Source organism: Callithrix jacchus, chromosome 4 (assembly GCF_049354715.1).
Source record: "Callithrix jacchus isolate 240 chromosome 4, calJac240_pri, whole genome shotgun sequence".
Taxonomy (NCBI): Eukaryota; Metazoa; Chordata; class Mammalia; order Primates; family Cebidae; genus Callithrix; species Callithrix jacchus.
Window position 1 is genome coordinate 75840283 of NC_133505.1, and position 23658 is coordinate 75863940.

The following is a 23658-nucleotide window of genomic DNA, read 5'->3' on the forward strand; positions in this document are numbered from 1 at the left end:
GCATCTGAGTCAGTGGCTTCTTAGCTGGCATTTCTGTGTATTTGCTTAGACTCTGTATCCTAAATTATTCAACCTGCTAGTTACAGTACTGGCTGCCATTTTTTCATTTTTGGTAAAATAAGGAAAAAGCATTGGAAGGAAGAAATGTATGATATTTTATTTCTATGTTTAAATAAATGCATACAGCTTTTTAAAAACACGTTTATCAATATATAATTTATATGCTGTAAAATTCTCTTAAGTGTATATAATTCAGTGATTTTTAGAATATTAACGGAGTTTCACAACTCTCACCACGGTAGAATTTTAGAATGCTGCCATTACTTGAAAAAGATCCCTTCTGTCTATTTGCAGTTATTTCCAATCTCCCCAGCCCCTGCTCCAGGTTCTTTTGCAGGTTTGTAGTTCAGTTGTTTGTAAGTGGAAAACTTTTTTTTTTTATGGTTTCCTGGTTTTCCTGGTAGTCCACAAACATACCCAACCCATAATATAGCTGACCATAGGCGATGAAGGACTAGTGAGTACTCTTGGATAAAGAACAAAGGGACTTGTGCTATGGAAAGAGAAGGTGTTTGTTTCTTGTTTCCTTCTTGACCCTGGACAGTATTTTGACATACCTAGTTTCTCTTTGAGATCCTTTTACTACTTTGGTGTTTGTCTCTTTCCTTGGGCATCCGCGGCTATGATGCTGCCTTAAGAATCTACCTTTATGTCTCAGTTGATTTTGCCCTTCTCTTTTGTTCCTTCTAGGGCAAAATCCTCTATCCTTTGCAGTTTCTCTCTCCAACAAATCAAACCAAATCAAATCAAATTCTTACTGCTTTTAATCTTGGGTATTATGAGGAAAGAAAGAAAGCAAACTTACAATAATTTGAGGAGGATTGATACTTCTGGAGAGATGAAGAAATTGCATCTTTTAAACCTACATCATTAGACTCATCAGTAAGTGACTTGGCATTATGAAAAGCTGACAAAGTAGAGTAAATTTAGTTGGCAGTATAAGGGAATTTCATTTGGAATGATGGAATTACCATAGTAGGAGGCACAGTATTCACAGTTACATTTATAGATTTGCCCCGTCATGGTCTCAGCTGGCTCTCTCCATTTTTGATGTTTTGAGCCTAAGTTTCTCAATCTTTAAAATGCAGTGGCAATATTACCTTCCTCACATATTTGTTAGGATTAGACAGACAGCGTATTTGGAAATATGATGAATAGTGTCTTACATATTCAGTAAGATGTTAGCTTCCTCTAAAAATACTCCCTTAGCAGTTTTGGTAGCAGTAACCCAGATGGCTCAAGGTCTTAGCTATCCTTTGTAAGCTAGAGACTGCTTAAATTTTTACACCAGACATTGTGCTGGGAACAGAACCTACAGAGATCAATAACGTGAAGTCCCTATTCTCAAGGAGATCACTGTTTCTGAGAGAAGATAGATAAAATAATTAACTGTAAATCATTGTGATAAATGTTATTTTTTAAGTGCTGTTGGGGCATTGGAGAAGGCTTCATAGAATAAGTCTTAAAAGGAAATTACTGTTAGCATTAAATTCTTTGTTCCTCATTGTATTTTCTTTATAAAAAATATGTTAGAAAGCTTTTCTGTTTGCTAATTCATCATGATAATCAGAAACTGAAGAGAAATTTCTTCTCAGAAGAGCACACAGTTTCATCTTATTTCTCAAATCATGTGAAAGCCACAAGGCAAGTGTATTGAGATCTCAATAAAATTTCTGTTCATTTTTTAGACATGTAATGTCTTTTACATTATTTATACTTAGTAATGATTTGTCATTCAGACAACCTCATTTATCCACTTTCTGCAGGGTTTCCATACCTTAAAACTGTCATTTTTATCTGAAAGTAGTAGTTGTGTGGCACTATACAAATTTGAGGTGTGTGTGTATGTGTGTGTGTGTGTGTGTGTGTATGTATGTCAAAATTTAAATTAGCATTTAAATAAAAAGCTTAGCAGTCATCAGGTACTGCAATGTTATATTTTTTGGCTATGTATTACCGTATAGCTGAAACTCTTCAAGATGGGAGTGGGAGGGCACTGTTCATTTTACCAAGAATGCACCTTGTTCTTATACCCTGTCCAGACTTTACCTGTTGTAACTTGGGGAGGTGGTCTGTCTTCCTTCCTTCCTTCCTTCCTTCCTCCCTCCCTCCCTCCCTCCCTCCCTCCCTCCCTCCCTCCCTCCCTCCCTCCCTCCTCCCTCCTTCCTCCCTCCCTCCCTCCCTCCTTCCTTCCTTCTTTCCTTCTCTCTCTCTCTCTTTTTTTTTTTTCTTTTCTTTTCTTTTCTTTTCTTTCGACAGCCTCTCTTGTCCAGGCTGGAGTGCACTGGCAGGATCTCAGCTCACTGCAACCTCTGTTCAAGTGATTCTTGTGCCCTAGCCTCCTGAGTAGCTGGGACTATAGGCATGTACAATCACGCCCAGCTAATTTTTGTATTTTTAGTAGAGACAGGGTTTTGTTATGTTGGCTATTTTGGTCTTGAATTCCTTGCCTCAAGTGATCTGCCTACATCAGCTTCCCAAAGTGCTGGGATTACAGGTTTTAGCCACTGTATCCAACCCACATAATGCATCAAATGCCGCTGTCTCTACAAAGCCTGCATTAATATCATTGGCCAACATTCGTTTTTACCTCTTCTATGTTCCTTTGTCATTTGTACTTAATACTGTAACCATTTTCTGATTAGAGTCCAAGCTCCTTGAAGGCAGCATTTGTGTTTTGTCATCTTTGTTTAATACTTTTGTCAAAGTAGACACATAATGCATTACTGGTGATTTAAATTGGATCTAGGAAGCTCAGGTTTGATGAAAAAGTCTTTTGTTATTCTTTAGCCCCTCTTAGAATTTTTTTTTTTTTTTTTAATTTTTTATTGGATTATAGGTTTTGGGGTACATGAGCAGAGCATGCAAGACGGTTGCGTAGGTACACACATGGCAGTGTGCTTTGCTTTTCTTCTCCCCTTCACCCACATTTGGCATTAGAATTTTAACTCTAAAATCAGAGATTGTGAAATCTCTTGTGTGTTCTGTTTGCTGTTACCAACATTCAAATGTATTTCACACTGATCATGTGCAGTAGCTCATACCTGTAATCCCAGCAGGAGGATTGTTTGAGCCCAGAAGTTTGAGACCAGCCTGGATACCATGGTGAAACCCTATCTTTACAAAAAACACAAAAATTAGCTGGGCATGGTAGTATGTGCCTGTAGTCCCAGCTACTTGGGAGGCTAAGGTGGGAGGATAACTTGAGTCCCAAGGAGGGAAGAGATTTCAGTGAGCCAAGATCTTCCCCACTGCACTCCAGCCTGGGTGATAGAGTGAGACTGTCTAAAAAAAAAAAAGTGGCTTAAACAGGATAGAAGTTTATTTCTTCTTCACATGGGTCTGGATATGAACTGTTCAGTATGGGTAGAGTAGTTCTGTCATCTTCACCTTGGTCTTTTGTAATGGATCCAAAGTAGCAGGTTCATTCCTTATCGTCTCCCAGCAAATGGAAAAGGAGAAGAGGCCAGGGGAACAAAGGCCCAGTGTGGTAATGGCAAAATACATCGTTTCTGTTTACATTCTACAGAAGAGCCTGAGAAATGTAGTCTTCCTATCAGGGCAGCCACGTTTTTAGCTAAAATTCAGAAGCCTTTACTACTTAAAGGAAGAATGGGAAAATTGACATTAAAGATAGTAATTTTTGCCATAGTTTTTAGCTTTATTTCCATTCTTAAAAATAGTAGATCAGTTGTTCCAGGAATCAAAGAATTTGAGTATTTGACTGAGTCATCAGACCTAACAGGGTTTTAAATTATATAGCCCGTTCCCTTACTGTAGGTGACACAGAAGGTCATATAAGAGCCTTCCCAGTGAGAAATTTACCGTCTACTTTAGGAGACAGCACTAATTACAAATGAAAAAAGAGCACATACGTATTGTGGCACATTTTATGTGATATACTGTCATGTGTATAGACATTTATAGGAGATAAATATTCCTGTAAAATAGAGGAAAATAGGAAACTGTTAAAGGTTTGGAGTTGGAAACTGAAATAGTGCAAGAGTGTAAACTGGTAATAGAGTTCAGAGTGGGTGAATTATCTTTCTCCCTCTTAATCTGATTATGGAATTCAGAGTGGATAAGCTCCCTCCCCTTTGCTCTGCCTAATCTCCGAGGTTACTTATGACTTTTCAGCCTCAGTTACCACATCCAGATGTTCTTTCTTAGCCCCATTACTCTTGACTTCTTTGGAGCATTTGATACTATTGAACATCTTTTATTTTACTTTCAGTTCTGGGGTACATGTGCAGATCTTACAGGATTGTTACATAGTATACATATGCCATGGTGGTTTGCTGCCTCCATCCTCCCTTCACCTACATTAGTTATTTCTCCTAATGTTATCCCTCCCCAATCTCCCCACCCACTGCTATCTCTCCCCTCACACCCCCACCCCGCAACAGACCCCAGTGTGTGATGTGATTTTTTTTTCTGTTTTTGAAAACAGCTTTTCTTTGAAATGACCTCATTCTCTAATTTTGTATTTTCTTTCATTTTCTCCCTAAGATTTAGTACTCTGTTTTTTTTTTTGCTCTTTTTGTTCTCAGTACTGCAGCTATCATCTTAAAAAAAGGTGCAGGTGCATGTGTGTGCAGTGTGCATGTGTGTGTGTGTGTGTGTGTGCACGTGTGTGCATGTATCCAGTTTAACTTTAATCCTATATTCTAAATTGCCTGCTGGACATTTTCATCTTGATGTATCATTATCCTTTAAATCATTCAATGGATTGCCTGCAGAATTTCTGACTCCACAAGTACCCTTATGCTTTATATCCCAGGTGCAAAATTTGCATTTTGGTCTCTACCTTCTCCTTTGCTACTATATGTTTTATGAATAAGCCCTGTCAGTTCTTCCTGGTGATTTCATATTTGTTTGTTTCCATTCTTACTGCTGCCATATTTATCCTTTCCTTAATGACATTAGGTATATGAAAGCAAATCAGGAAATGTGCTGAATGCTTGAGTTAAAGACTGTGGAGAATGCTCTAGAACCTTGCTATTTAAAATGTCGTCTGTGGATGGCAGCATGGGCATCACTGGGAACTTGTTAGGATGCAGAATCTTAGAAGCTACTCTGGGGGCTACAGAATTAGAATATTCATTAGAATATTCATTTTCATGATTTTTCTAATTGATGCGCATGCACATTAGGGTTTGAGAGACACTGATCTAGAAGTCACTGTGCATTTCTCCTTTCCTCCTCTCTCTCTCCTCCCCCTCACCCCCTTGTTTTCTGACTAGAGTGCAGTGGTACCATCATAGCTCAAAGGGACTTCGAACTTCTAGGCTCAAGTGATCCGTCTGCCTCAGCCTCCCAAGTAGCTAGACCTACAGGCACATGCCACTACGTGCAGTGCGTAGTTAATTTTTAGTAGAGACCACTGTCTCACTATGTTACCCAGGCTGTTCTCAAACTCCTGGCCTCAAGTGATCTTCCCACCTTGGCTTCCCAAAATGCAAGGATTACAGGTATGAGACACTATGTATCTCTTTAACCTTTCTTCATTTGAGACTTAATTGCTAAAAATAATTAAACCCCTAGCTATTACTCTGTAACCATTTACATTAATGTGTAAGCTTCAAAACAGATTGCTCTGTTGTCAATTGTTGTGTTGGAAGTGATGAGACAAGAGTGGAAAGTAACTGGGGGAGGCAACTGTATTTAGAGTAGTCATAGATGACCCAGATGTATGTTTGCCAGTTTATAGATGTCATTTCTCAAATTTAAAAGCAGAATATTTGGGGATAAGTTGCATGCACATAATCTTCCTGTGTAATTAAGGAATTTGAGGGGGGCATTATTGTTAGTTTTACTATATTGTAATTACTGGCTTTAATGTTGTTTTGTAGAGCAGTGTCACCTTTAGATAAACAGCATATACTTAAGACAGAAGGCTACATTTTAAAAAAGCTTTATTTATTTATTTTTTGATAGGGAGTCTCACTGTCCTCCAGGCTGGAGTGCAGTGGTGGAATGGATCTCTGCTCACTGCAACTTCTGCCTCCTGGGTTCAAATGATATTCCTGTCGCAGCCTCCCGAGTAAATGGGAGTATAGGCATCCACCACCATATCTGGCTAATTTTTGTATTTTTAGTGGAGACGGGGTTTCATCATGTTGGCCAGACTGGTCTCGAACTCCCGACATCAAGTGATCTGCCCGCCTTGGCCTCCCTAAGCGCTGGTGTTATAGGCCTGAGCCATTGTGTTCAGCTGCTTGATTTTTACTGATATCTGTTACTATATACATACATTTTTCATAGTCAGATAATTTATAGAAGTCTGTTAGGAATACAATTCTGAATATTTGGTGTATTTTCCAGATATTACTTTTATTTTTTCATTTTACTTTATTTTGTAATATGATTTTCAATATGTGAAATTCATAAGAATTTTTTTAATTATTGTGAAAGAATTTATTCAAAGCTATGAAGAATTGTATAGCTAAGGCTTGTATTCTTTTATTCATATGTGAGTTGTTTTAGAGCTTTTTGACCATGAACTGAAGAACTAACATTTTGTAGCATACCTCAGTTCATATATGCATATTATGTTACTGAAACAAAAGTTTATATTCTTGCCATATAACTTAGGAATTCAGTGTTACCATTGCTTTCCAAGACCACAGTGAACTTTTCCGTGATCACATACTCTTTCCTCACCACCAGTTGCTTGCCTCAGTTGTATGACATTTTTAGATACCTTTAATTAATATGCAATATGCTATTATTTTACATATTTTTTTAACTTATATGTAAATGGTTTCACACTGAATATATTTATCTGTAACCTTTTTAATGTCAATGTTATATTTGAGATTTAGCCATGTTGATCCAAGGCTTTTTTTGGTTTTGGTTTTGTTTTTTTAAATTATACCTTAAGTTCTAGGGTACATGTGGAGCTCATGTAGGATTGTTAAATAGGTATACACATGCCATGGTGGTTTGCTGCATCCATCCCCCTGTTATCTATATTAGGCATTTCTCCTAATATTATCTCTTCCAAATTCCTACACCCCCTGCTTTCCCTCTCCCTCACTTAGGGCACCCCCCACTCCCCAACTGGCCCTGGTGTATGATGTTCCCATCCATGTGTCCATGTATTCTCATTGTTCAACACCCACTTATGAGTGAGAACATTTTGTGTTTGGTTTTCTGTTCTTGTGTTAGTTTGCTGAGAATGATTGTTTCTAGCTTCATCCGTGTCCCTGCAAAGGACGTGAACTTACCCTTTTTTATGGCTGCATAGTATTCCATGGTATATATATGTGCCACGTTTTCTTTATCCAGTCTGTCATTGATGGGCTTTTGGGTTGGTTCCAAATCTTTGCTATTGTAAACAGTGCCACAGTGAACATATGCGTGCATGTATCTTTATAATAGAACAATTTATAATCCTTTGGGTATATACCCAGTAATGGGAGTGCTGGATCAAATGGTATTTCTAGTTCTAGATCCTTGAGGAATTGCCACACTGTTTTCCACAATGGTGGAACTAATTTACGCTCCCACCAATAGTGTAAAAGCATTCCTATTTTTTCACATCCTCTCCAGCATCTGTTGTCTCCTGATTTTTTAATGATCACCATTCTAACTGGTGTGAGATGGCATGTCATTGTGGTTTTGATTTGCATTTCTCTAATGACCAGTGATGTTGAGCTTTTTTTCATGTTTGTTGGCTGCATAAATGTTTTCTTTTGAGAAATGTCTGTTCATATCCTTTGCCCATTTTTTGATGGGGTGGTTTTTTTCTTGTAAATTTGTTTAAGTTCTTTGTAGATTGTGGGTATTAGCCCTTTGTCAGATGGGTAGCTTGCAGAAATTTTTTCACATTCTCTTGATTGCTGGTTCACTCTAATGACAGTTTCTTTTGCTGTGTAGAAGGTCTGGAGTTTAATTAGATCCCATTTGTCTACATTGGCTTTTATTGCCATTGCTCTTGGTGTTTTAGTCATGAAATCCTTGCCTATGCCTATGTCCTGAATGGTACTGCCTAGGTTTTCTTCTAGGGTTTTTATGGTGTTAGGTCTTAGATTTAAATTTTTTAATCCATCTTAATTTTAATCCACCAGTTAACTTTTATATAAAGTGTAGGGAAGGGGTCCAGTTTCAGCTCTCTGCATATGGATAGCCAGTTTTCCCAATATCATTTATTAAATAGGGAGTCCTTTCCCATTGCTTGCTTTTGTCAGGTTTGTCAAAGATCAGATGGTTGCAGGTGTGTAGTGTTATTTCTGAGGCCTCTGTTTCGTTCAATTGGTCTATATCTCTGTTTTGGTACCAACACCATGCTGTTTTGATTACTGTAGGCTTGTAGTACAGTTTGAAGTCAGGTAGCGTGATGCCTCCAGCTTTGGTTTTTTTGTTTTGTTTTGTTTTTTTGTTTTTATTGTTTGCTTAGGATTGTCTTGGCTATGCAGGCTCTTTTTTGGTTCCATATAAAGTTTAAGGTGGTTTTTTTCTCAGTTCTGTGAGTGTTAATGGTACCTTGATGGGGATAGCATTGAATCTGTAAGTTACTTTGGGCAGTTTGGCAATTTTCTCGATATTGATTCTTCCTAACCATGAGTATGGAATGTTTTTCCATCTGTTTGTGTCCTCTCTTATTTCCTTAAGCAGTGGTTTGTAGTTCTCCTTGAAGAGGTTCTTCACATCCCTTGTAAGTTGTATTTCTAGGTGTTTTATTCTCTTTGTAGCAATTCTGAATGGGAGTTCACTCATAATTTGATTCTCTGTTTGTCTGTTATTGGTGTATAGGAATGTTTGTGATTTTTGCACATTGATTTTGGATCCGGAGACTTTGCTGAAGTTACTTATCAGCTTAAGGAGATTTTGGGCTGAGATGATGGGGTCTTTTAAATATACAGTCACGTCATCTGTAAATAGAGACAATTTGACTTCCTCTTTTTCTAATTGAATACCCTTTGTTTCTTTTTCTTGCCTGATTGCTCTGGCTAGAACTTCCAATACTATGTCGAACAGGAGTGGTGGAGAGGACACCCTTGTCTTGTGCCAGTTTTCAAAGGGAATGTTTCCAGTTTTTGCCCATTCAGTATGATGTTGGCTGTGGGTTTGTCATAAATAGTTTTTATTATTTTGAGATATGTTCCATCGATACCTAGTTTATTGAGAGTTTTTAGCATAAAGGGCCTTCTCTGCATCTATTGAGATAATCGTGGTTTTTGTCTTTGGTTCTGTTTATGTGATCGATTATGTTTATAGATTTTTGTATGTTAAACCAACCTTGCATCCCAGGAATGAAGCTGACTTGATCATGATGGATAAGCTTTTTGATGTGCTGCTGCATTTGGTTTGCCAGTATTTTATTAAGGATTTTTATATCAATGTTCATCATGGATATTGGCCTGAAATTTTTTTTTTTAGTTGTGTCTCTGCCAGGTTTTGGTATCAGGATGATGTTGGTCTCATAAAATGAGTTAGGGAGGATTCCCCCTTTTTGTATTGTTTGGGAGAGTTTCAGAAGGAATGGTACCAGCTCCTCTTTGTACCTATGGTAGAGTTTGGCTGTGAACCCATCTGGTCCTGGACTTTCTTTGGTTGGTAGGCTATTTATTAATCATTGCCTCAACTTTAAACCTTGTTACTGGTCTTTTCAGAGATTCAACTTCTTTATTTAGTTTTGGGTGATGTCAGTGACCAGGAATTTACCCATTTCTTCTAGATTTACTGGTTTATGTGCATAGAGCTGTTTGTAGTAATCTCTGATGGTAGTTTGTATTTCTGTGGAATCGGTGGTGATATCCCCTTTATCATTTTTATTGATATTCTTCTTATCAATAAAGAAATCAAAAATAGAAATGATATTCTATTTCATTCTTCTCTCTTTTCTTTTTTATTAGTCTGACTAGTGGTCTGTTTTGTTGATCTTCTCAAAAAACCAGCTCTTGGATTTATTGATTTTTTTGAAAGGTTGTTTGTTTCTCTGTCTCCTTTAGTTCTGCTCTGATCTTAGTTATTTCTTGTCTACTGCTAGCTTTTGAATTTGTTTGATCCTGCTCCTCTTTTAATTGTGATGTTAGGGTGTTCTTTTAATTGTGATGTTAGGGTGTTGATTTTAGTTCTTTCCTCCCTTCTCATGTGGGCATTTAGTGCTATAAATTTTCCTCTAGACACTGCTTTGAATGTGTCCCAGAGATTCTGGTACATTGTGTCTTCTTTCTCATTTTTTTTCGAAGAACATCTTCATTTATGCCTTCATTTCATTATTTATCCAGTAGTCATTTAGGAGCAAGTTGTTCAGTTTCCATGTAATTGTGCAGTTTTGAGTGAATTTCTTAAGTTTGAGTTCCAATTTGATTGCACTGTGGTCTGAAAGAGTGTATGATTTCTGTTCTTTTGCATTTGCTGAGGAGTAATTTACTTCCAATTATGTAGTTAATTTTAGAGTAAGTGTGATGTGGTACTGAAAAGAATGTATATTCTGTGGATTTGGGTGGATAGTTCTGTAGATGTCTATTATGTCTGCTTGGTCCAGATCTGAGTTCAAGTTCTGGATATCCTTATTAATTTTCTGTTTCATTGGTCTGTCTAATATTGACAGTGGGGTGTTAAAGTCTCCTACTATTATTGTGTGGGAATCTAAGTCTCTTTGTAGGTCATTAAGAACTTGTTTTATGTATCTTGGTGCTCTTGTATTGGGTGCATATATATTTAGGATTGTTAGTTCTTCTTGTTGCATTGATCCTTTTACCATTATGTAATGCCCTTCTTTGTCTCTTTTGATCTTTATTGGTTTAAAGTTCATTTTGATCTTTATTGGTTTAAAGTTCATTTTATCAGACACTAAGATTGCAATGCCTGCTTTTTTTTTTTTTTTCTCTCCGTTTGCTTGTTAAATCTTCCTCCATCCCTTTATTTTGAGCCTGTGTGTGTCTTTGCACCTCAGATGGATCTCCTGGATATAGCACACTGATGGGTCTTGACCCTTTATCTAATTTGCCTGTCTGTGTCTTTTAATTGGCGCATTTAGCCCATTTTCATTTAACGTTAATATTGTTGTGTGAATTTGATCCTGCCATTTTGAGGCTGTTTGTTTTGCCCGTTAGTTGATGAAGTTTCTGTATTGTGTCAATGGTCTTTACAATTTGGTATGTTTTTGCAGCGGCTGGTACTGGTTGTTCCTTTCCATGTTTATTGCTTCCTTCAGGAGCTCTTGTAAGGCAGGACTGGTGGTGATAAAAATCTCTCAGCAATTGCTTGTTGGTAGAGGATTTTATTTCTCCTTCACTTATGAAGCTTAGTTTGGCTGGATATGAAATTTTGGGTTGAAAATTCTCTTCTTTAAGAATGTTGAATATTGGCCCCCACTCTCTTCTGGTTTGTAAGGTTTCTGCCAAGAGATCCACTGTGAGTCTGATGAGCTTCCCTTTGTGAGTAAGCTGGCCTTTCTCTCTGGCTGCCCTTAGCATTTTTTCCTTCATTTCAACCCTGGTGAATCTGATGATTATGTGCCTTGGTGTTGCTCTTCTTGAGGAATATCTTTGTGGCATTCTCTGTATTTCCTGAATTTAAATATTGGCCTGCCTTGCTACGTTGGGAAAGTTCTCCTGGATAATATCCTGAAGAGTGTTTTCCAAGTTGGTCTCATTCTCCCCATTACCTTTGGGTACACTGATCAAACGTAGATTTGGTCTTTTCACGTAATCCCGTATTTCTTTGAGGCTTTGTTCATTTCTTTTCACCCTTTTTTTTTCTCTAGTCTTCCCTTCTTATTTTATTTCATTGAATTGATCTTCTATCTTTAATGTCCTTTCTTCTGTGATCCAAGCCTTTTTGAAGCAGTCCTTGTTTTGCATTTTTGCCAACACTTAGTAGTTAAAAATTTTGTTTCCTTATATGTTGGGTGCAAAATGTAGAGTTAAAGAGCACTTTCACTAATTATCAGTGAGATTGTGCATATTTTCATGCTTATTGGCCTGGCCATACATTTCTTGTATGAATTATTCATTAATATCTTTTTGTTCCTTTTCTGTTGGGCTGATTGTGTTTTTCTTATTTTCTACATTTAATTTTTAAAATGTCTTTGATTTTTATTTGCTGTGAATCTTGTAAGCATATCTTATGCATTTAATAAAGAAACTATTTTTACAGTAGGATATTAGTATTCCTGATTCAAATATGCTGAGTGAAAAAGCTGTATAAATTAGTTTTAAAATATTAGAGTAGAGGGGAAGTTTCTAGGAAAGCAAAATGAGTAAAATCATTATGGTTCCTGTCATACCTGCAGTCCCCATTTCATTCCCTGTCTCGTATCATTAAGGTTCTTGAAGATTGCCAGGACACATGTCTTCTTAGCAAACTGCTGCCTGTACCATTTCAAAATTTGAGCATGTGACTTCTGTAAACTTTCATTATAATTATATAAAACCCAGAATGCTTCTAATATGCTGTTATATTTATTTTAGCTTTTAATATTTGCCTTTTTTTATATATATATTTTTTTGGTTTCTTCTTCTTAATTAGGTCCTCGATGGGCTTCCTGGAATATTGGTGTGTTTATTTGCATCAGATGTGCTGGAATTCATAGAAATCTTGGGGTTCATATATCCAGGGTCAAATCAGTCAACCTAGACCAATGGACAGCAGAACAGATACAGGTAAACATTACATTACCAAGAAATTATTTAAAATATTTAAAATAATTTAAAAATATTTAACCCTTCTTGCATTTAAGGATTAACATTGAAAAGCAGTACTGCATATTGAAATGGCATATGCCACTTATAAAATTGGAATATTTGAGTTTTCAGTTCACAGATGTTTATTTCTTTTTGTGTCTATAGGAAAGTCAGTTTTTAATCCATTCTTTCTAGAATGTCGACTTTAAACTGTTTTAAAAATATTATTTCTTTTGTTGATAAAATTGCTAGTACAATTCCATAGTTTGTTTTATGTATGTATGTATGTATGTATGTATGTATGTATGTATGTATGTCAGTAGAGGGAGTCTGGGTAAAGATAAAGTAAAAAAAAAAAAAAAAAAAAAAAAAACACCTCTAGCCTGAAAGCTGACTTGAATAATTTCCTTTCTGTTCTGATGTGTTCTTAGTTTTCAGACAAGGCCCAGGAGCTGTAAGACAACCTAGTGAATAAATGTTCTTATGACCAGTCTAAACTTATTTATGAGTGGTTTAACTCTGCTAGAGGTAGATTTGTAGTTTTAAAAGTTTGCCATTTTTCCAATGTGGCAGTCTTAAATTCTCAAAATTTTACTTTTTATCTTTTAGGTTGGCTGCTATTATAAAAATGATTACTTTTAGTGGTCTTATGTAATTCACAGTGAGGTTACACCACTTATTTATGCCCTTTTGAAATTATTTTTAAGTCTCTCCAAAGTGCTAAATACATAAATACATGTGGTTGAAACTCAGTGATACACCTCCGAATCATAGAGAAACAACCCAATAGTTTACATGAATGGGGTGAAGTAAGGATAGAAAAACAGAATGGAGATCTTCAGGCTATAAAGTCAAGCATAATTTATTTAGTTTCGTGTTAAATTAGTTTTTGAGCTTTTTGCTGGCTAGAGCATAAAAGGAAATGCAGTATTTTCAAGATCCTTAAGGAGAAAACATACTAGTTACATCAAAGAAGCAGAGGCTTTTTTAATACTCCCTATAAGGCACAGTGTTCTTAATATCTCTGTAGAATATGGTAACAGGTGTCATGATGTTGTAAGTCTTTTTTTATTTCTTTGAGACAGGGTCTTGCTATGTCCAGGCTGGTCTCAAACTCTTGGGCTCAAGAGATTCTCCCATGCCAGCCTTCCAGGTAGCTATGACTACAGGCATGAACCACCATGCCCAGCTGATGTTGTAACTCTTTCTCAAGAAATGGTGAGGTGTAGCTTGACAGTATAACTTGGTGTTTGCAATGGGTTATGGAGATACAAAACATTCAAGACTGAAGTATTTTGCTTTTTTAATGGTTCATTTCAAACTAAGGATAAAACATGAGATCCCTCAACAGTTCAGTTTTTCAGAAATAGTTTTCTCAGGTTGTTGAGAAGAAATGAATAGCAAATTATTTGAGATGGATAGCTGTGTAGCTTAGAGTAGAATTTTCTAATCAGAGGGCTGCATTTCACTGGTTTTCTTTGTAATAGGATACAAGTACATGGCAAAATATTGGATTTTTTTTTACAATGTAAGGATTTTAAAACCCGTTATTAAGTAATATATAATATTTGAAATTGTTTTTGAATATTATTTGATTCCACCTCTCAACTTCTTGATAGGAATTGCTCTGTCTGCCTCCCCTCTGCTCCCCTCACCTCCCTTTTTTTTTTTTGACATGGAGTCTTACTGTGTCGCTCAGGCTGGAGTGCAGTGGTGCCATCTCTGCATACTGCAGCCTTCATTCCTGGGTTTAAGCAATTTTCTGACCTCAGCTTCCCAAGTAGCTAGGATTACAGGTGTGTCCCACTGTAACCGGGTTTTTTCTTGGATGTTGTGGGTTCTTGGCCTCCAACCTCTTAAAGAATAAGTGGTGGGGCCGCTTCAGCTGCACCATATGCTCACAAAGTGAATATCGGACCCAAAAAGTGTTGCAGAAAGGTGATTTTATTTAGGTAGAGAAAAGAGAAGGAAAGGAGAAGAGGAGAAAGGCTTCCATGAAGAGTGTGGAAGGGGATTCCAGAGGGGAAATCCCAGAGGGAGCTCCCACCATGTGGGAGGGGATTCCAGAAAGCTGGAAAATCAGGTGCAGGTGAGGGAGCATGAACTTTTATCCTGGGAGAAACCCTCACCTTCTCCAAGACCCTGGGTCAATGAAAGCAGTTCCTTAGAACTTCTGCTGGAGTGACTGACTTTTAGTTTCTTCCCATACCCGCAAAATTCAAACATAAACTGTTGAATCTCCCAGATGGGAGGGGGTCATGGTGCTGGGAAATTCTTGCCATTAAAGCTACGTCCCCTCATGGACCCGGAAAGAAAACACATTCCCTCACCACCACATGTTGCTAATTTTTGTATTTTTATTAGAGATTAGGTTTTGCCATGTTGGCCAGGCTGGTCTCGAACTCCTGACCTCAAGTTATCTGCCTGCCTTGGCCTCCCAAAGTGCTGCAACTACAGGCATGAGCCCCTGCTCCTGGCCTCCTATGTTTCTTTTTAAAAAATTGGTTCCAAGATGGCCATTTAGGAGCAGCTCAGGATTGCAGATTCCAGCAAAAGTGCTGAGGGTGAGTGGATGCCACATTTCCAGAGGATTTTTATTGCCCACAGACCAAGAGATTCCCAGGCGGAGGAGCCCCATGGGTCACCAGCATGGCTATTTTGGCCAGGGCAGTTGTTTTGGCCAGCGCAGCTGTTTTGCCCAGTGCACCGGCGCAGCAGTTCTCCGTACAACATACACGGGACCAGGCACCGTTTTAGCTGGTGATTGGAGCTCAGGGAAGACACAGTCACTGATTCAACTGATAGAAAAGTGGACTGAAATAGGGAGCCAGGCCAGGAGATTCCCAGGCAAAAAAGCGCCAGGAATCTCAGCACAGCTGTTTCAGACAGTGCAGTGGGTCGCCACATGGGAAATCACACAGATCCTGGCACTTTTTCAACAGGTGACTGGAACACCTGGGAAACAAAAAGGCTCTGAGGCAAGGAGCCAGGTGATCAGGCTCAGCTGGTCCCAGCCCCACAAATAAACAGCAATCAGACACTCTGGATTGAGAGTTTCACAGCAAGCACAGCTGAACCCGGACGGAGAGGTAGTTTGCCATTGCTGAGGCAGCCTGCCGTTGCTGAGGTAACCCGCCATTACAGAGAGAGTCCACCATTACAGAAGTGGGTCACCAAAGCCTAGGCAGTTCTAACTACACCCATATAAACAGGACTGTAGGGAAGTTCACACGGCAGCTGGGCAGAGCCCACAGCAACTCAGCAAAGCCTCTGCAGGCGGACAGTGACAAGGCTTCCTCCTCACTGGGCAGGGAAGCCCTGAAAAAGGCCAGCAGCACAACATAAACTCATAAATAAAGCCCTAACTCCCAGGACAGAGCACCTGGGAAAAAAAAGGGGGGTTTATGAGTTCAGCTGCAGCAGACTTAAACATACCTGCCCAGCAACTCTGAATAAACAAGGGAGCTCCCAGCTCAGCATTTGAGCGCCTATAAAGGACAGACTATCTCCTCTGTATATCCAAAGAGTCACCTCATAAAGGAGAGCTCAGACTGACATCAGGTGGGTATCCTTCAGGGACAAAGCAGAAGAAACTGGCAGCAACCCTTACTGCTCCCCAGCTGCTGCAGGTGATCCCCAGGCAAGCAGGGCCTGGAGTGGACCTCAGCAGTCCTACAGCAGAGGGGCCTGACTGGTAGAAGGAAAACTAAGAAACAGAAGTAACTTCATCATCAGCAAATTGGACGACACTCAGTACACCCAATCTGAAAGTCAGCAACCACAAAGATGACAGGTGCATAAATCCACAAGGATGGGAAGAAACCAGCGCAAAAAGGAGGAAAACACCCGAAATCAGAACACCTCTCCTTCTATAAGGGATCACAACTCCTCACCACCAGAGGAACAAGGCTGGATGGAGAATGAGTGTGATGAATTGACAGAATCAGGCTTCAGAAGGTGGGTAATAAGAAACTTCTGTGAGCTAAAAGAACATGTTCTAACCCAATGCAAGGAAACTAAGAACCTTGAAAAAAGATTTGACAAAATGCTAACGAGAATAAACAACTTAGAGAGGAATAAAAGTGAATTGATGGAGATGAAAAACACAACACAAGAACTTCGCAAAGCATACACAAGTTTCAACAGCCGAATTGACCAAGCAGAGGAAAGGATATCAGAGGTTGAAGATCAACTCAATGAAATAAAACGCGAAGGCACGATTAGAGAAAAAAGGGTAAAAAGGAATGAACAAAGTCTCCAAGAAATATGGGACTATGTGAAAAGACCTAATCTACGTTTGATAGGTGTACTTGAATGTGACGGAGAGAATAAATCCAAGCTGGAAAATACTCTTCAGGATATTATCCAGGAAAACTTCCCCAACCTAGCAAGGCAGGCCAGTATTCAAGTCCAGGAAATACAGAGAACACTACAAAGATATTCCCCAAGAAGAGCAACCCCAAGGCACGTAATCATCGGATTCACCAGGGTTGAAGTGAAGGAGAAAATACTAAGGGCAGCCAGAGAGAAAGGTTGGGTTACCCACAAAGGGAAGCCCATCAGACTCACAGCAGATCTCTCGGCAGAAACCCTACTGAGAGAGAGTGGGGGCCAATATTCAACATCCTTAAAGAAAAGAACTTTCAACCCAGAATTTCATATCCAGCCAAACTAAGCTTCATAAGTGAAGGAAAAATAAAATCCTTTTCGAACAAGCAAGTACTCATAGAGATGTCATCACCAGGCCTGCTTTACAGGAGCTCCTGAAAGAGGCACTAAACACAGAAAGGAACAACCAGTACCAGCCACTCCAAAAACATACCAAATGGTAAAGAGCATCAACACAATGGAGAAACTGTATCAACTAATGGGATAAATAGTCGATAGCATCAAAATGGCAGGATCAAATTCACACATAACAATATTATCCTAAATACAAATGGGCTCAATGCCCCAATCAAAAGATACAGTTTGGCAAATTGGATAAAAAGCCAAAACCCATTGGTGTGCTGTATCCAGGAAACCCATCCCACATGCAAGGTTCACACAGGCTCAAAATAAAGGGATGGAGGAAGATTTACCAAGCAAATGGAGAACAAAAGAAAAGCAAGAGTTGCAATTCTCATCTCAGATAAAATAGACTTTAAAGCAACAAAGATCAAAAGAGACAAAGAAGGGCATTACATAATGGTAAAAGGATCAATGGATCAAGAAGAGATAACGATCCTAAATATATATGTACCCAATAGAGGAGCTCCCAGATATATAAAGCAAGTTCTTAAAGACTTACAAAGAGAGGAGACTCAATTCAAGATGGCACGGTAAGAATAACTCAGGATCGCATCTCTCAGTGAATGCTCAGAGGGTGAGTTAAAGCCGCATTTCCAGACGGATCTTTGTTGCCCACAGAATGGGGAAATTCCCAGGTGTAGGAAAGACACGGGACGCAAGCGCAGCCATTTTGGCTGTTGCGGCCGCTTCGGCCAGCGCCACAGCGCAGCGGCACTCTGCAACAATCCGCAGAAAACACACTGGACCGGGTGCCCTGCTAAACTGGCAATCTGAGATTTGGGAGGGCAGATTAGCATATCCATCTGATTAAACAGGACTTGGACAGTGAGCCAGACCAGGAGATTCCTGGGAAATGGCGTTTGAGCCAGCGCAGTGGCCCGCTGCACGGGAAATCACAAAGATCCCGGTGCCCTAACAGCGGGCGACCGAAACACCTGGGAGAGAGCCATCCATTCAACTTAAACAAAAACAAAAAAAAAAAAAAAGAAAGGCGCTCTGAGGCAGGAAGCCAGGCGAGCAGGCTCGGTGGGTTTTACCCCCACAGGGACAAACAAAACAGCAACTCAAAACGCTCCGAGAGGAGAGTTTCACTGCAGGCACAGCTGAACCCAGGACAGTGCAGCTCGGTGGGGGAGGGGTGTCTGCCATTACCGAGGCAATCCACCCCAACTGAGGTACACTCCCATTGCTGACGCAGCCTACCGTTGCCGAGGCAACCCGCCATAACAGAGAGACTCTGCCACAGGGCAGAGCTCGTGGCAGCAGGGCGGAGCCTGCGGTGGAGCCCGTGGCTGCAGGGGGCAGCTCGCAGCAACAGGGCGAACCCCACATCAGCAGGGCGGAGCCTCTGCAGGCAAATAGTGACTAGACTGCCTCCTAGCTGGGCAGGATAGTGCAACAGACACTCATAAAGAAAGCCCCAACTCCCTGAGACAGAGCATCTGAGGAAAAAAAGGGGTTTTAAGGGTTCTGCTGCAGCAGACATAAATGTAGCAGCCTAACAGCCTTGAATGAACAATGGAGTTCACAGCTCAGCACTTGAGCTCCTATAAAGTACAGACCGTCTCCTAAAGCAGCTCCCTGACCCCTGTATATCCAGAGTCACCTCAAAAAGGACTGATCAGACTGACATTAGGCGGGCATCATTCTGGGACAAAGATAGCAGAAGAAGAAACGGATAGCAATTCTCACTGTCCTGTAGCTGCTACAGGTGTATCCCAGACAAGCAGGGCCTGGAGTGGACCTCAGCAGTCATACAGTGGAGGGGTTAGACTGGCAGAAGAAAAACCAAGTAACAGAAATACCTCATCATCAACAATCTGGGCGTCCACTCAGAGACCCAATCGAAAATCAGCAACTACTCAGACGACAGGTGGATAAATCCAAAAAGATGGGAAGAAACCAGCGCAAAAAGGAGGAAAACACCCGAAACCAGAACACCTTGCCTCCTAGAAAGGACTAAAACTTCTCACCAGCAAGGGAACAAAGCTGGACGGAGAATGAGTGTGACAAAATGATGGAATCAGACTTCAGAGGGCGGGTAATGAGAAACTTCCATGAGCTAAAAGAACATGTTCTAAATGAATGCAAAGAAACTAAGAACCTTGAAAAAAGATTTGAAACAAGATTCGAGGAAATGATTACAAGAATGAACAACGTAGAGAGGAATATGAGTAAATTGAAGGAGCTGGAAAACACAACATGAGAATTTCGCGAAGCATGCAAAAGTTTCAACTGCCACATTGACCAAGCAGAAGAAAGAATACTAGAAGTCGAAGATCAACTCAGTAAAATAAAACAAGAAACCAAGATTAGAGAAAAAAGTGCAAAAAGGAATGAACAAAGTCTCCAAGAAATGTGGGACTATGTGAAGAGACCTAACCTACGTTTGATAGGTGTACCAGATTGTGACGAAGAGAATGAATCCAAGCTGGAAAATACTCTTCAGGATATTATCCAGGAAAATTTCCCCAACCTACCAAGGCAGGCCAATATTCAAGTCCAGGAAATACAGAGAACACCACAAAGATATTCCACAGGAAGAACAACCCCAAGGCAAATAATCATCAGATTCACCAGGGTTGAAATGAAGGAGAAAATACTAAGGGGAGCCAGAGAGAAAGGTTAGGTCACCCACAAAGGGAAGCCCATCACACTCACAGCAGATCTCTCGGCAGAAACTCTACAAGCCAGAAGAGAGTGGGGGCCAATATTCAACATCCTTAAAGAAAAGAACTTTCAACCCAGAATTTCATATCAAGCAAAACGGAGCTTCAGAAGTGAAGGAAAAATAAAATCCTTTGCAAACAAGCAAGTACTCAGAGATTTTGTCACCACCAGGCCCTGCTTTACAAGAGCTCCTGAAAGAGGCACTACACATAGAAAGGAACAACCAGTACCAGCCATTCCAAAAACATACCAAATGCTAAAGAGCATCAACAAAATGAAGAATCTGCATCAACTCACGGGCAAAACAGCCAGCTAGTATCAAAATGGCAGGATCAAATTCACACATAATAATATTAACCCTAAATGTAAATGGGCTAAATGCACCAATCAAAAGACACAGACTGGCAAATTGGATAAAAAACCAAAATCCATCGGTGTGCTGTATCCAGGAAACCCATCTCACATGTAAGGATACACAAAGGCTCAAAATAAAGAGATGGAGGAAGATTTACCAAGCAAATGGACAGCAAAAAAAAGCAGCAGTTGCAATTCTCATCTCTGATAAAATAGACTTTAAAGCAACAAAGATCAAAAGAGACAAAGAAGGTCATTAGAGAATGGTCAAAGGATTGATACAACAAGAAGAGCTAACAATCCTAAATATATATGGACCCAATACAGGAACACCCAGATATATAAGGAAAGTTCTTAACAACTTACAAAGAGATTTAGACTCCCACACAATAATAGTGGGAGACTTTAACACTCCACTGTCAATATTAGACAGATCAACCAGACAGAAAATTAACAAGGATATCCAGCGCTTGAACTCAGACCTGGAGCAAGCAAACCTGATAGACATTTATAGAACTCGCCACCCAAAATCCACAGAATATACATTCTTCTAAGCACCACATCACACCTACTCTAAAGTTGACCACATCATTGGAAGTAAAGCACTCCTCAGCAAAGGCAAAACAACAGAAATCATAACAAACAGCCTCTCAGACCATAGTGCAATCAAGTTAGAACTCAGAATTCAGAAACTAACACAGAATCGCACAGCTTCATGGAAACTGAACAACTGGCTCTTGAATGTTGACTGGATAAACAATGAAATGAAGGCAGAAATAAAGAAGTTCTTCGAAATCAACGAGAACGAAGACAAAACATGCCAGAATCTCTGGGACACATTTAAAGCAGTCTCTAGAGGAAAATATATAAGTACCCACATGAGAAGAGTGGGGAGATCCAAAATTGACACCCTATCATCAAAATTAAAAGAGGTAGAGGAGCAAGATCAAAAAAACTCAAAACGTAGCAGAAGACAGGAAATAAGATCAGAGCAGAACTGAAGGATATAGAGACACGAAAAACTCTGCAAAAAATCAATAAATCCCACAGCTGGTTTTTTGAAAAGATCAACAAAATAGACCACTAGCCAGAATGATAAAAAAGAAATAAGAGAACAACCAAATAGATGCAATAAAAAAGATAAAGGGGAAATCACCACAGATTCCACAGAAATTCAAACCATCATCAGAGAATATTGCAAACAACTCTATGAACATAAACTAGTAAACCTGGAAGAAATGGATAAATTCCTGGGCTCCTGTGTTCACCGAAGCCTAAACCAGGAAGAAGCCAAAATCCTAAATAGACCAATAAGGTCTGAATTTGAGGCAGCAATTAAAAGTCTAGTACCCAAAAAAAGCCCAGGTCCAGATGGGTTCACAGCTGAATTCTACCAGATATACAAAGAGGAGCTGCTACCATTTCTCCTGAAACTATTCCAAATAATCCAAAAAGAGGGAATCCTTCCCAAATCGTTTTATGAGACTAACTTTATCCTAATACCAAAACCTGGCAGAGACTCAGCAAGTAAAGAAGACTTCAGGCCAATATCCGTGATGAACATAGATGCAAAATCTTCAATAAAATACTGGCAGGCTGATTGCAACAGCACATCAAAAAACTTATCTATCATGATCAAGTAGGATTCATCTGAGGCTGCAAGGCTGGTTCAACATACACAAGTCTATAAACATAATTCTCCACATAAACAGAACCAGAGACAAAAACCACATGATTATCTCAATTGATGCAGAGAAGGCCTTTGACAAAATTCAACAGCACTTTATACTAAAAACCCTCAATAAACTAGGTATTGACAGAACATATCTCAAAATAATCAAAGCTATTTACGACAAATCCACAGCCAATATCGTACTGTATAGGCAAGAACTGGAAAAATTCCCTTTGAAATCTGGCACTAGACAAGGATGCCCATTCTCACCACTCCTATTCAGTATAGTATTGGAAGTTCTAGACAGAGCAATTACGCAAGCAAAACAAATAAAGGATATTCATATCGGAAAGGAGGAAGTCAAATTGTCTCTATTTGCAGACGACATGATTGTACGTCTAGAAGACCCCATCATCTCAGCTTAAAATCTCCTGAAAGAATATAAAGTCAATGTGCAAAAATCACAAGCATTCCAATATACTAATAACAGACTTAAAGAGAGCCACATCAAGAACGGACTGCCATTCACAATTGCTACAAAGAGAATAAAATACCTGGGAATACAACTAACAGAGGATGTATAGGATCTCTTCAAGGAGAACTACAAACCACTCCTCAACGAAATAAGAGAGGACACAAACAGATGGAGAAACAGTCCATGTTCATGGCTAGGAAGAATCAATATTGTGAAAATGGCCATACTGCCCAAAGTAATTTACAGATTCAATGCTATCCCCATCAAGCTACCAATGACCTTCTTCACAGAATTGGAAAAAACCACCTTAAACGTCAACGTCATATGGAACTGAAAGAGAGCCCACATAGCCAAGTCAATTCTAAGCAAAAAAAAAAAAAAAAGCAGGAGGCATTACACTACCAGACTTCAAACTATATTACAAGGCTACAGTAATCAAAACAGCATGGTACTGGTACCAAAACAGAGATCTAGACCAATGCAACAGAGCAGAGTCCATCGAGGCAACACAACATATCTACAACCATCCAATCTTTGACAAACCTGACAAAAACAAGCAATGGGGATAGGAGTCCCTGTTTAATAAATGGTGTTGGGGAAACTGGCTAGCCATGTGCAGAAAGCAAAATCTGGACCCCTTCCTGACACCTTACACTAACATAACTCCAGATGGATTAAAGACGTAAGCTTAGGACCTAACACCACAAAAACCCTAGAAGAAAATCTAGGCAAAACCATTCAGGACATAGGCGTAGGTTAGGACTTCATGACTAAAACACCAAAAGCATTGGCAGTGAAAGCCAAAATAGACAAATAGTACCTCAAACTCCACAACTTCTGGCACGGCAAAAGAAAGAGTCATTAGAATGAATCGGCAACCAACAGAATGGGAAGAAATTTTTGCAGTGTACCTATCTGACAAAGGGCTGATACCCAGCATCTACAAAGAACTAAAACAGATTTACAAGAAAAAAACAAACAAGCCCATTCGAAAGTGG

At 39.4% G+C, this 23658-nt stretch overlaps 1 protein-coding gene across 7 annotated transcripts in view; it reads left to right on the top strand.

Annotated features, from left to right (window-relative positions):
• Nucleotides 1-23658, top strand: part of SMAP1 (small ArfGAP 1) — a 218758-nt gene that overhangs the window by 83470 nt on the left and 111630 nt on the right. For 6 of the 7 annotated variants that reach the window (XM_002746707.7, XM_054254157.2, XM_035296054.3 and 3 more), the window contains exon 2: nucleotides 12544-12677. In XM_002746707.7, the coding sequence (XP_002746753.1) occupies nucleotides 12544-12677 (134 nt within the window). Of the gene's footprint in view, nucleotides 1-12543; nucleotides 12678-23658 lie in introns of those variants that run through there. The other variant, XM_054254156.2, reaches the window with a different exon arrangement.